General features: G+C 44.4%; 1 protein-coding gene across 5 annotated transcripts in view; it reads left to right on the forward strand.

Annotated features, from left to right (window-relative positions):
• Nucleotides 1-4,033: 4,033 nt before the first annotated feature.
• SFXN1 (sideroflexin 1) overlaps nucleotides 4,034-14,450 on the forward strand; it is a 28,846-nt gene continuing 18,429 nt past the window's right edge. For 2 of the 5 annotated variants that reach the window (XR_013836420.1, XM_079968001.1), the window contains exons 1-4: nucleotides 4,614-4,746; nucleotides 10,745-10,921; nucleotides 12,512-12,682; nucleotides 13,476-13,574. Coding sequence is in view for 4 of the 5 variants with exons in the window: in XM_079968001.1 (XP_079824127.1) it covers nucleotides 10,758-10,921; nucleotides 12,512-12,682; nucleotides 13,476-13,574 (434 nt within the window). In the remaining variant the exon portion in view is untranslated. Of the gene's footprint in view, nucleotides 4,131-4,577; nucleotides 4,747-5,545; nucleotides 5,683-10,744; nucleotides 10,922-12,511; nucleotides 12,683-13,475; nucleotides 13,575-14,450 lie in introns of those variants that run through there. The other 3 variants (XM_079968004.1, XM_079968002.1, XM_079968003.1) reach the window with 3 other exon arrangements.

Genomic DNA, 14,450 nt, shown 5'->3' on the forward strand with positions numbered 1-14,450 from the left:
GTCTAGCCCCTAACAAGGCAGGAAACCCACAGGTACCTGATATGTAACCAACCTGCTTCTGATTAAAAACCTCTAACATAGGGCAGACCACCACCTTTTGAGGCAGTGTGTTTCATACTCAAACACCTCATACTGTCGGGAAGTACTTCCTAAGTCTAAATACTTTTCCTTGTAAATTGATTCAGATCCTAACCAATGGTCTGACATAGTATAAAATGCAGGATTTGTGATATGTGCTTCAGAACTGTTTTTTAGGCGCACCTTCCTCTTTTTATTATTTTCCTGCATCTACTACATATTTTGGAAAGCTGTTTGTCCATTTAATATGCATTTGGATGCCTCAGAACAGATCGTAAGCAAATTTGTTTTGTTTCTGTAAGTCACTTTGGGTTCACCTTTCTGAAAAAAGCAACTAAATAAGTAAATAAATAGAATAAGAATTTTGCATTATGGTTCCTGAAATCAAGGAGCAAGAATCCATCTATACTTGGGTGCAATTGGACTCCATTTTGAATCAAGATGGTGGATCAAACCTTTCAAAACTACACTGATCTTTACCACTGATTCCAAAACTGCATTGATTTTTTGGTCTTAGAATTCCCAAACGACACCAGGTACAAGGCTGCTAGTGTTTTATATATGCAATTTATAATACATACATACCCATTTACTATTCATCTTTTTCTTGTTATCTATATTACATATCTAAGAGAAACAATAGCTCCATAAAAGTAGAAATATAGAAATCAACACTGTAATATAAATCATACGTCTATTTTGTAACATGAACCAAAACAGAATCAGTTCAAATGCTGAGTGGGAACTAAACTTATATTGACCTGAACATCCAAACTGCTAAACTCAAAGTGGAACTGAGCTACAATATTTAGCAATGCTTTTCACTGGGGGGATATCCATTAGTACATTGTGCCACTTCTAATCTTTCGTGACTGCAAACAAAGGAAACAAAGTATCCCCAAAGTTTATTACCAGAAAACTCAACCAATTCCCTAGTAACATTCTATATATATGATACAGGCTTTCAATAAAAGCAAAATACTTTTCATCTGTCATTTTGAGTTGCTGTAAAAACCTAGTCCTGTAGTGCCACTTACAGGATAGATCTAGTAACTGTGAACAAACCTTTTGTGATATGCTGCCATTCACTGCAACTACAGTGGTACCTCGGGTTACATACGCTTCAGGTTACAGACGCTTCAGGTTACAGACTCCGCTAACCCAGAAATAGTACCTCGGGTTAAGAACTTTGCTTCAGGATGAGAACAGAAATCGTGCTCTGGCAGAGCGGCAGCAGCAGGAGGCCCCATTAGCTAAAATGGTGCTTCAGGTTAAGAACAGTTTCAGGTTAAGAACGGACCTCTGGAACGAATTAAGTACTTAACCTGAGGTACCACTGTATTTCATTGTGTGAAACATTCAGTAAGCTAACTTGCTAGTTGTGACAGCTCATTGGATTTCATCTCAAGTTAGTGTATGTATGTATGTATGTAAACAATCTTATTTTTAAGGTGTTCAGGCAATTGCTGGGTTGAATTCTCCATGGCAAATGATTCTCATTGTAGATCCTTGTTTCTCCACTCCTGCCTTCCAACTTGATTTGGACAGCTCAGAATGAGCTGTTCCTTTGCTCTAAAGAACAAAGCCCTTCTTAAAGGTTGGTGCAGGCAAACAAGGCCTGTGGGTTTAGATTTGCTTTATCAATACTGATGTTGGGTTAGACTTGTATGCACTCAATTACTATGTAAGAAAACATGTGTATGGTCACGTTACCATCTTTCATGAGGGGGGGGGAATACAGAGAAGTCTCCTTGAACCTGTAGTAGCCTCTGGTTCTGACAGCCACTACAAGCAGCAGCAATTGTAAATCCATCTCCCAGCTTTTGCCTCATCCCATGCTCCTAGAAAGGAAGGCGAACATCCCAACCCACTCTACCTTGTAGCAACACCTCACTTTTTATTGCCAGAAAAATAAACAAGGAAATTGCTGCTGTTTCATTATATTCATTTGATGATTTGTGTCTGAGATCAAAATAAACTGTTGAACAGGTTATATACTGGCTCTTGAGATGGTTTAGAGGTGCAAAGCAATAGGCCAGTAGGGAACAGCATGGTGGAGTGCAGCCACACCTCTGGTCAGGTTTCCTGCTTGGCAGGGGGTTGGACTCGAAGGCCCTTGTGGTCTCTTCCAACTCTATGATTCTATGATTCTAGGTGTGTGGCTGCTGCTTACTGGGAGGTAATGGGGTGAGGAATCAGCGAGACTGGTGTGCAGCAACCGGTAGAGCCAGTTTGGTGCTCCAGTTAGGGTGTGTGTACCATGCCAATCTCCCCACCAACCTCCCCCTCCTGGTAAGCAGCAGCGCCACAACTCACTGTCAAGTGAGCAGTGGCCCTTCACCATGCCATCCACTACTGGACTCAGGGTACAACATTTCATATTTAGGATGTTTAATCTAGGCCAGGGGTAGGCAACCTAAGGTCCGTGGGCCGGATGCGGCCCAATCGCCTTCCCAATCTGGCCTGTGGATGGTCTGGGAATCAGCGTGGTTTTTAAATGAGTAGAATGTGTCCTTTCATTTAAAATGCATCTCTGGGTTATTTGTGGGGCCTGCCTGGTGTTTTTACATGAGTAGAATGTGTCCTTTTATTTACAGTGCATCTCTGGGTTATTTGTGGGGCACAGGAATTCGCTCATTCTTATTTTTTTCAAAATATAATCCGGACCACCACATGGTCTGAGGGACGGTGGATCGGCCCATGGCTGGAAAAGGTTGCTGACCCTGATCTAGGTGGCAATGAGTGGCAGGGAGACCTACTGGGCCAATTAAGATGAGGTTCACACAGGCAGCAAGGCAGCCTCAGTTAGCCCTTATTTAAACAAGGAGATGAAAGTAAGAGAATAATGGAAAAGGAGATTGCTCAGTCTATGGCTGACAGACTCAGCGTGGGTGGTTATGTCAGAGACAGTATGCTTCTGAATACCAGTTGCTATGAATCACAGGTGAGGAGAATGGTGCCAGCTCTGCTTGTGGGCTTCTGGTTGGTCACTGTGAAATCAAGATGTTGTGCCTTTGGCCTGTGCCAGAGGGCTTGTCTTAAGTTCTTAATGGAGTTTTCAGATAGTTTATTTGAATTGCCAGGGCTTATATGCATGAATCAGTCATCTTGAAGAAATGGATGTTAGCTACAATTGCCAGGGAGGCTGTAGTTCTAAAGAGATATAAATGCAAACAGCAGGCCTGCATCACAGAGTTGTTATTCAGCATCTCCTTACTCAGATACTCAAATGTGGCCTTTCACACACATATCAAAACACAGGTCTGGTAAGTGAATGTGTATATTGCCTTATGCCTTAACACTTAAAAGCAAATTCCATTGCAATCTTCAGTGTAATGCCAGGGTGCTTAGGTCAGCAGCGCTGGTTTTCTGGTTTACTATAAATTCGGCAGAGTTAAGCAGCATTTAAACCGAAACCTGCAAGATCAGCACACACTTGTTTAGCTTTAACAGGGTCATCACCTTTTCAACTAGTTACAAAAGAAGAGATGAGCTTATGCAAGACTATGACATACTCATTTTTGTCCTGATTTTCCCTCTGTCGTTTTCATCGGACTATCTCCAGGCTACTTAATGCTCTCAGCAAAGAAACCAATAATCCCAATGTTGCTAAGAAGCTATTCATTTGGTTGGCCTCAAATAGGATTGTGAAAATCAGCTCAATAATTTCTTATGTATCCCCTGTGAACAGAAGACACTCTGATTTATTTTTTTAAGTGTAAAAAAGTTACAAATGACTACAATTGTAGTCATTTGTAACTTTTTACTCTTAAAAGATGCCCTTGCCAGAAACAGCTTCCGGACGAAAACAGGAGCACTTCCCGACGGGAATTTAATCTGAAAACGAGCCATGAGGAGACATCTCAAACACTGGCAACATATTTGTCAGCGCATAGCTCAGCTGGTTATCGAGCATGGCGCTGATAATGCCAAGGTTGCAGGTTCGGTCCCGGTATGGCACAGCTGCATATTCCTGAAATTGAAGGGGGTTGAGCTAGATGATCCTAAGGGTCCCTTCCAACTCCACAATCCCATGATTTGCTGCTGGAAGGGTAAGTCCGCGTTAAATAGGAAAGAGAAAGCGAGCGGGGCATGTTGAGGCCCAAGCTGCCATAGAGAAGCCTGGCGATCCCCTACCCCACTCCAAACACCGGGCAGAGGGCTGCCCTCACATGTTTTTCTAAGAAGCCGGGCGCGGGGGGGTGGGCTGATTCAGCTAAAATCCCGGTCGGGGGGTGGGGCTTGCGGGGTCCATTCCGCCCCTCCTCCCCACATGCTGAGCACCGCAGAGGCGGGCAACGCTTCACCTTTTGGCTCTCCCTCGCGGTGCTTGGAGCGAGCGAAGGCAGCCCTCCGCCACGGCGCCACCTCGCCGCCCTTCGCCTCCTCCCCTGGCGCGCCCTCCTCTTCCTTTCCCTTCCCTCCCGAGGGGGCGGTCCGGACGCTGCTCGCCCCTCCCACCCCGGCTTGGCCCGCTCTGCAGCCGCCGCCGCCGCTTGCTGGCTGCCTCCTGAGCTTCTTCCGGCGGGCTTTGGCGCGCCTATCGGACTGGAGCCGGCGCGGACGTGCGGGAGGCAGCCGTGGAGCGGGGCGCGCAGCGGGCGCCGTGAGTAACCCTGGGCAGCAACCAGAAGCACCTCTCTCTCCCCATCCCTGGCCGCTCGGGAGGTAGGCGCTCCTTCGACGGCGCTTCACCCAGCCAGCAGCCCCAAAGTGGGGGGTGACCCTCTCCGCTCTCCATCCCCCGAAGCGGGTGCAGGGAGGGAGGCCGGCTTGGCGCCCCGCAGCTGCTGCTGCTGCGTCTCTGCAGATGACGGAGAGCTACGCCTCCCTTTCTCCCCGGGGCCCGTCTCTCGAGCGCGCTAGAGGCATCCTCTTCCCCCAGGGTGCATCTGCCTACGACAGTAGCCTCTCCCCCAAAATACAATCCAAAGGAACCAAGGTCTCTTCGGCCTCCCAATAAAATATTTGAGTGCCCCCCCCCGCCCCGCGGTTGATGGGCATTTCCACTCCAACGGTCTTGTGATCGATGATGCGGGGCGGGGCATACATGGGCCCCCCAATATTTTATTCAAGTTGGCACCCTTGATGCAATGTGGCATCGCAGTGCCCATTTAGCTAACCCACTCCAGCATTCCTGTCCTCCTGTATACCGTGGGCTCAGTGAATAACCCAAAATGTCCCTTTCGGGTATGTGTGCGTTCCCAGTAGATGGATCTAAAAGTATTGGTTTAGTTTTTTAAAAAAGAATAAATAAGAGAAAGAGACGTTCGTTCGGGTACTGATCGCTTTCTCCCTTCTTCCAGCTGCCTGATTTTGCGTTAAATGGACCTCATAAATACTTTGAGAATGAGGTAGACCGGGTTAAGGTGTGTGCGCTTTTACAATTAATAATTTCCCACGGTCACGTTGTTAGGAAGGGGAAAGACGCGGCCATTCTCCCCAAGAACCTCGTTTGCTGCAGTTGCATTCGGAAAGGAAAGGGTAAAGCCGTCGAGGAGGCTGTCCGGGCTCGGCTAAGAGAAATGTGTCACTGCGGAGAACAGGTTTTCGTGTGAAGTTGCTGCGCTGGCAGGGACTGCTGTGAACCGCGAACATCTGGAGGTGACTTCAGCGCGGAATGATGAAAGCTCCCGCTAAGTTACACACCAAAGATGGCTGCTTTGCTGCTGTGCAGGCTGCCTCGGCAGTGGGAATTATACGGGAGCTGTAGTTTTTGTTGCTAGGTTACGTGGGGACTTCTTCCACCCTCCTATAAATTGCATCTTGTAATATTGATGTTGCAGACCCTCTTCCTGACTTCTGTCTTCCTTTGCTTCGTAGGCTCCTCCTAGCGCACTGTGGGGAAGTGTATATTGCAGACAAAGCGGCTGGTGCAGATAAATGCCAGGGCAAGCTGATTTTAAGTGAAAGTAACATTGGAGGGGCGGGCTGTTTGCCTCCCTAGCTTGATGGATGTGGTGCACCACTCCTCCTTCCCAAACATCATCTGGGCTGCTGGTTTTCTCAGACTGGAGCTGCAGGCAGGGCACAGTTTTGTCAAGTGAAGCAAATGAAGTCTGACACCCGTAGCCTCGAAGTTCTGAATGGCACCTTCTTTAGAAATGCCACAAGTTGATTTTCATTAGAAGCAGGGGAGGGGAAAACTAGAATTGCTCAGAGGAGGCAGGAACCTTGGTGAATTTGTTACCTGTCCCATTGCATGATGCTTGTTGTTCTTAAGCTATTCTGCGTAACCTTCCCAGTGTACCTGAACCCTCCTGCCGTGACAAGATGGCCAGAAAAGTAGTTGGCAGAAAGGGTATGAGTGTTTGTGTTGAATTTCATCACTTTAATTTTAGACTTGCTTGTTCCGCGTGGCTGTAGTGCATTGCGCTGATACCGTCAGGGTGGTTATTAACTCTTAGTAATTTGCTCTTTGGTTGGCATACTTGGAATAGCTTTTTACGGCAACTTGTTCAGGGGTGGGGACCCCCCAGTGGTGTAGCGTGGGGGGTGCAGGGGGGCCGGCCGCACCGGGTGCAACATATGGGGGTTAGGGTTAGGGGGCGCAAATCCACGGGTTAGGGGGCACAAATCCATGGGTTAGGGGGCGCAAATTACTTGCCTTGCCCCGGGTGCTGACAACCCACGCTACGCCACTGGGACCCCCAGGGGGCAAAGTGCAGCCCTCCATGACTCTCTGACCACATACAGCCCCTGAAAGATTAATCCTAAGGCAATATGGCCCTCGGCAGTAAAACGTTCTTTTACTTTTGTCCATGTGACTGTAGTTGAACTGTGGATAGGGCTAGGGAAGCGTTCTTATCAGTTATATGAGGTGGGGGACTTTACAGCTAAGTCTTGGCTGTGATTAATGTATCCTTGCACCCAAAAAAAATATGCATGAGTAAGACTTCTTGGCTGCAAGCCACAAGAGAACTCTCAGAAAAGAGATAAGCTTTTATTCTTCTTCTAAGAATCCTCCAAGACAGCTCTTAAATAACTGAGCTCATTCTGAATTGAACTAAGCAGAGTGTGCCCATTGCTTCTTGGAATCCTGCTCCTGCAGTGAATTTGTTAGATTGCTTTATGCAAACTACTAAATCCCCACCACTATATTTGTAAAAAAAAAATTGTTGGTATTAATCTGTCTCAAAAGACAATGGCCTGCGCCTCTAGGGGCTAAGTCAAACTGCTAGAGAATCACAGCATTTGCTGTGGCTTCAGAGGCTGGTAACTGGTAACTGCTGCTTCCCTTGTTGTTTTTGTTGCATTATGTAGGTAATCCTTACAATATTATAAGGCATGGATTGGGGGGTGGGGGCTGTGGTCCTTCAGATGTTATTTGACTGCCACTTCCATTATCCCTGACCATTGGGCATGCTGGCTGAGACTGTTGGAAGTTGGAGTCCAAGAACTTCTTGGTGGCCACAGGTTCTCCACCCCTTCTATAAAGTACATGAAGTATTTTGAAAAACGCAATTAACTACATCAGTGTTATTGTTTGTTATAGCCAGGTACTGGGTTTTGTGGATTATTTGGTCTTCTCGAGTCAGTGTCAGCTCTTGTGCCCTTCAGAAGCTGAATGGACATTTCATAAGCAAAATTCATTCCAGGCAAGCAATAAACATATATACCCAAAACACACTTTGTTGTTGTTGTTTAGTCGTTTAGTCGTGTCCGACTCTTCGTGACCCCATGGACCAGAGAACGCCAGGCACTCCTGTCCTCCACTGCCCCCGGCAGCTTGGTCAGACTCATGCTGGTAACCTCGAAAACACTATCCAACCATCTCGTCCTCTGTCGCCCCCTTCTCCTTGTGCCCTCCATCTTTCCCAACATCAGGGTCTTCTCCAGGGAGTCTTCTCTTCTCATGAGGTGGCCAAAGTACTGGAGCCTCAGCTTCACAATCTGTCCTTCCAGTGAGCACTTAGGGCTGATTTCCTTCAGAATGGAGAGGTTTGATCTTCTTGCAGTCCATGGGACTCTCAAGAGTCTCCTCCAGCACCATAATTCAAAAGCATCAATTCTTCGGCGATCAGCCTTCTTGATGGTCCAGCTCTCACTTCCATACATCACTACTGGGAAAACCATAGCTTTAACTATACGGACCTTTGTTGGCAAGGTGATGTCTCTACTTCTCAAGATGCTGTCTAGGCCTGTCATTGCCCTTCTCCCAAGAAGCAGGCGTCTTTTAATTTCGTGGCTGCTGTCACCATCTGCAGTGATCATGGAGCCCAAGAAAGTAAAATCTCTCACTGCCTCCATTTCTTCCCCTTCTATTTGCCAGGAGGTGATGGGACCAGTAGCCATGATCTTCGTTTTTTTGATGTTGAGCTTCAGACCATATTTTTCACTCTCCTCTTTCACCCTCAATAAAAGGTTCTTTAATTCCTCCTCACTTTCTGCCATCAAGGTTGTGTCATCTGCATATCTGAGGTTGTTGATATTTCTTCCGGCAATCCTGGAGGAGGAACCAGCAAGCCACTCCAGTATCCCTGCCAAGAAAACTCCATGGACAAAGACAACAGGCATATAAAACACACTAATCTGATTATAATGCTCCAGTCTGAAAAATGTAGTTTAAACTAGAAGGATGTACATAAAGGTTTTCAGCTCTAATCATGCAGTATATTGCTGTGGAAAATAATGCATTTCCATGTACCAGCTGTGTCTTGCAACCATATTATACAATAGAAAGTTTTTATTTTTAAAAGAGAACTAATTTTTGATTGCTACTGGAATTTCATTGCAGGTACATTGTTGACCTTTAAACAAGGTCTAAAGTCTCATTTTTTGCTGTTATATGTACTCTTTCATACTAAAAGCATTTGGCTGAACTTTGTTCAAGACTTGCATTTCATTTTGAAACTAGATTAGATTTTACACTTGTGTTACTGTTCTCCTACATTTTTTGTTGGTAGGACCCTGTAACCTTTCAAACATTCAGGCTATTCGCCAGCTCAAGTTTAACCAGCCAGTTTAACCCTGGCTACAACAAAATGTTTACACTGTTTCCCAAAGACTTTGCGGTTCTGGAACAGCCATTGAAATCCTATATGCCCTACCTTTTCCAAATGCAATACACAGGTATAGTTAATTCTGAGGTTCTCTTTCAATCTTGGAGATTGCAGCTGGAATCCAGAGAACTGCAAAGCTGCTTCCACATGTACACCAAGTCTGCCTATGAATAATCAGAAGGGTTCCCAAATATAACTGGGCTGTCTCACCACAATTAGAAGTGTGTGAAGTAATACACATTACTATCTAAAGAGAGCTAGTTATTTACATCCAGAATCTATACTTACCTGATTGCATACTCTAGAGCAGCATTCAGTGGAGCATGAGCAGTTTCTGCTATCAGCAAAAAAATGCAATCCTTTGCACATGAGGAAGATTCCTAGGCATTCAAATTGTCTCTTTGGATCCCTACCTTGGGCAGTACATTTACCAGCTTCAGTGATTCAAAGATGGGAAATGGTAGCTCACACTGTCTGTCAATTATGGCATAAGCAGTTGCGGTTTTAAAACAATAAGAAAGATAAGTTGGAGCCAAGTTCAGCAATGCAATTAAACTGTCTAGGGTAACTGGATTTTTTTTCTTGGGGTTTTTTTGGGTTTTTTACCTGAGTGAATATTGGCCAGTGGAGATCTTGTCCTATGATAAGGTTTCAGATTAGAAACTTCAGCAAGCCTTTCCGGTTCTAAGGAAATGTCCCCTACAACCAGGAGACAATGAAAAGGTGTGTTTGTGGTTTGGCTTGTCTATGAGAATCCAAGCTTGACTGATAATGCTGACATGGGAGTAGGCAGGACAAGCTTTTGTGTCTTTCACGAATAAAACCATCAACAACTAGCAAATTTGTAACCCTCAAGATAAACACCTTGGTTTTTTAGTATTGGGTCGACTGGTAGGCATTGGACTATCTCTAGTACCCACTGGCATTTTTGATGCAGCCCCCTGATGAAGGAATGAGAGCTCAGCATATTGTTGTTGCAGGTGATAGAAGAATAAATGGCACCTGCTTTCATTTTTCATATCCATGTGCACATGTATGCACACATGCACAGAAATTATGTAGTATGCTGCTTACCTGCATCTTTAAGGCATGGGTGAGAAATAATGAGAAGTCTGTGAGATCTGTGCGTCGGATTAGTTTCTGACCCTATGGACAACATGCCCATAGTTATTTTGCTGCCTTCTGCTAACTGCATCTTTAAGATGACTAGGGGAAAGTAAAATCCAATACAGTCATTAATGCGTATATCTCAAATAATTTTGTAAGCAGATACACACACTGTTTCATCCTCAAGTGAGCTGCAATAAACTTTTCTGCTGTTATGAATAGAAAATTAAATATGATGGGAAGCTTACAAAACAGACAAGGGCATTCAACAAAAGCTTTGTGGGACATCTTGACCTACTTTTAGCATGATCTCATCCGTGTTGCAAGAAGGGTTTTCTATTGAAAACTCTGGTCAAATATCCTGTTATTGGAGATGTAGCACAAGTGCTATTTCAGCATTTGACTGCATCACTGGGCTGAGTTTTCTCTATCTCTGATTTTCAACAAGAGTTCAGAGATCTGTGGCAGAGAACCAGAAATCTAAAGGGATCCAGATAAACGCAGGAAGCCAAGAACTGTGAAACTGAAAACTGCTTCTGTCTCTGTTTCTTATTTAGTGTTCTTGAAAAAATGTCAGCCGATATACCATTCAACATCAATATCAAAGAGCCTCGCTGGGATCAAAGTACGTTTATTGGACGAGCGAGCCATTTCTTCACTGTCACTGATCCTAGGAATATTTTGTTGTCCAATGAGCAGCTAGAAAAAGCAAGAAAAATTGTGCATGATTACAGGTAAATGTTTATTTTAAAAAAGCACCCTAATTTAATCCCAAGGGCTCAGTTTCACTGTTCTGTATGGGACAATGACAATAAAGATATTGTATCATATCGTAGTTGAGAATACTCGAGGCATAATGTAAAAAGAGTAAAATAAAATAGCCACTTGCAGTAGAAAATGGTACCCAGGCCCCACTCTCTTCAAAAAAAAGCAACTCTTGTAGTGTCTGGTCAAGAAGAGTCCCCAGCTTGAATTTCAGGAAGTCTCAAATGAGAAAAGAATCCCACAGGCCTCCTTAAGACACCCTCTTGCAAACATGGTGTACAGATGTTATCATCAAAAGGGTGTTCTATGCTGATGTTAGAGGGGGGAAATAGGTACACAGTGTAAGAATCAGCCTCTGTGATATGTGGGTGTGTGGATGTGTATTTATGCATTATGACCAGCCCTTCCAGACATCCCTTTTATTGTGCATTCATTATTTTTGTGCTCATGCTATCGAGGCTGTCATATGCGATCCCACTTTCAATCCTGTTTGTGCCTGAAAACACGTTGGGGTGGTGACAGTGCTTTGTTTTCAATCAGGTCATATCCTGTCACTGCCTGCTGAAATCCCATAACTTTCTGTGCAAAAAAATGTTCTGGTTTATTTCTGCCTTGCCTCTGTTGTGCTATAAACCCCTCCAGAGAGCAATATGAGGCAGAACTCCATAAAACACCAGTCCAGAGGCATCCACCGTCATGAATTGTAACTGCTGATCAGAGCTGGCATGCACCGTGTTCCAGGTGTTAATTGGTTTTTACAGTGTGGTCAGATCATAGAATCAAAGAACAATAGAGTTGGAAGGGACCCTGAGGATCATCTAGTGAGTCCCAGCCTTTCTCAACCTGTGGGTCCCCAGATGTTGTTGAACTACAACTCCCATCACCCCTAGCTAGCAAGGCCAGAGCTCAGGAATGATGTAGTCCAACAAGATCTGGGGACCCACAGGTTGAGAACCACTGAAAGTCCAACCCTCTGCAATGCAGAAGTATGCAGCTGTCCCATACAGGGATCCAACCTGCAACCTTCACATTATTAGCACCACACTCTAACCAGCTGAGCTATCCAGGCAGCGTGCCAAGAGCTACAACAAGTGGGGTGCTCCTAAACATGGTTGCTTGAGAGGAAAAGGCCTTCTGCAATGAACATTTAGGAATGAGGAATTAAACTTTGTTGTCAGTAGTGAGGAAGAAGGGAAGATGGGGTGGAATGTAAGGGAATGATAAAATATTTTGGAGTAGAATGCCAGAAGTCAATTTTGCAAACAAGCAGTGACTATTTTCTCCTTAGGGCCTTGCCCTTTGATGCACAATTGCATGAACAAAATTCAATGTGAGCCAGCTGCTTACATTGACCTACCTACAGTACTCCTGTGACTATGCTGACATGAGAAAGAGCAGTTATGATGATGGAAAGGGACACAGAGGTTCTTATGCTAAGCTGCTGCACAGTTGTGTGTGCAGAGAAGATATGTGCCAATCTTTCGTGTGATTACTTAAGTTTTGGACCTTAACGTCATATTTATAATTAAATATTCACATATATTTCCATTTGCCCCAAGACAAGGAATTGCATGCCCTGGATTAACAGAAGATGAACTATGGAGGGCGAAATATATCTACGATTCAGCCTTCCATCCAGATACTGGGGAAAAGATGGTTCTAATTGGCCGCATGTCTGCTCAGGTGCCCATGAATATGACCATTACTGGCTGCATGATGACCTTTTATAGGTAAGTAATGCATGATAGTACATGAGTGAAATAAATATGCAATTGAGAAATCCAATTTGAAGGCCATAGTCCTACTGACACTGGTTGTAACAACTTTGTGTACTCTAAAGGGTTTTAGTGCTGCTGCAGCCCAAGTGAGTGATGTTGTATACTTCGAATGTTTCAAAAAACAGTTAAAATGAACATTTTGGGTTTCTTCTGCTCCCTTATATTTTTCACATATTGGTTTGGTTATTTACCTTCAAAAGAAAGCAAAGTAGAGAAAATTCAATCTAGGGACTCTTGAACTTCAGTATGCGAGCTACTGATGGGAAGATGAAGTATCAAATTTTCCTTTAACCATGATTATCACTACCTTCCCACTTGAATTATAGTAATTGGCTTTTTTGTCAAGTCTTACAGGATAAAAACCACCTGATATTAAATTTACATTTTAATAATCTATGTGACTCTCTAAATCTGAGCTAGAAATGTTTGTCAAATAACATAGCTCTGTACCTGGGAAAAGCACTTCAAGTTTTACATTATTGTAACTGAACAGCTACATCTAATAGAATCTTAACTTATTTCAGTACTCAAACTGGAACAGTTTCCTCAAGAAGACCTGTGCATTTCTACATTTCATGTAGGAAAGCTATCATTTTGTGAAGAAACTGTTCAAAAGACTGATTTGGCTGATCCTTTACAGAATAATCTTTGGGGAGAGTGTGATGAAGAATAATCAGCCCAACAGCATTTGATTGTCTTAATCTCATCACTTTAAATAAAATTGGTGGTACTTTTTGTTTTTAAGAACTACTCCAGCAGTGGTCTTCTGGCAGTGGATTAACCAGTCGTTCAATGCCATCGTAAATTACACCAACAGGAGTGGAGATGCTCCAATTACTGTCAGGTAAGGTATTTAAGCCGCACCAGGCAGAAAATTCAAAAACCTTGAATTACGATATCTGCTCTAGTTTAGACCTAAATTCTGTGCTATGATGTGAACGGCCTGAGAAAATGCTTTAATATTTTGCACATGTAATCTCTCTGAGTTAAATTTATGCTCTAATTAGTGTAATGTGATATGCAGGCAGTGTTATCTTTGATGAAAGCCAAAATAGCTCGCAAGACTGATGAAGTGACCAGTCACTAAAGCAGGGGTGGCTAACTTGTTTCCCTCCTCCCCCCCCCCCCCGGAAAAGAAGCCTCATTCACCCTTGGCCACGTGCCAGCAGTGTGTGCACCAGTCCACATTCTCACATGCACACATACAGTCCAACACTCCCCCCTACTCGGCTTATCTGTGATTACTAGAGGGGGTGTGGTCATCTCCCTCTCTGCGCTCCTAAAACGATCAGTCTGATGACTGGGGAGGAGACTGCTTGCATCTCCCTCACAGTGATGGGCTCTGCCCATCCCAGCACTGGGTCTATGTTAGTGCTTTCCCCCACTTTTAATAGCAGCCATCAAATTAATGGGGCCTTGCCCAACCAGAAAAAAATGGTTAGCTCCCCAAACCATGGGGGCTGGTCATCCCTGCCCTAAATCATCTTCCCTAAAACTTGAGATGAGGGTGGTAATTGGTTGTGGAGCCGGCAGTAAGGTTTAGTTTTTGAACCGCAGCCAGGCCCTGCATATTTGAAACAGCCCTGTATTCTGCCCTGTTCTGAGGAATTCATGCCCAAGGCAAGAGAGGTCCCCTGCATCTTCTGAATGGCTTCCAGCAGCTGTAATAATAATGGATCCCAGATTGCCTAGTTTGGATTATTATTAAATTTGCAATGTG

Source organism: Podarcis cretensis (genome assembly GCF_951804945.1).
Source record: "Podarcis cretensis genome assembly, chromosome: 2".
Taxonomy (NCBI): Eukaryota; Metazoa; Chordata; class Lepidosauria; order Squamata; family Lacertidae; genus Podarcis; species Podarcis cretensis.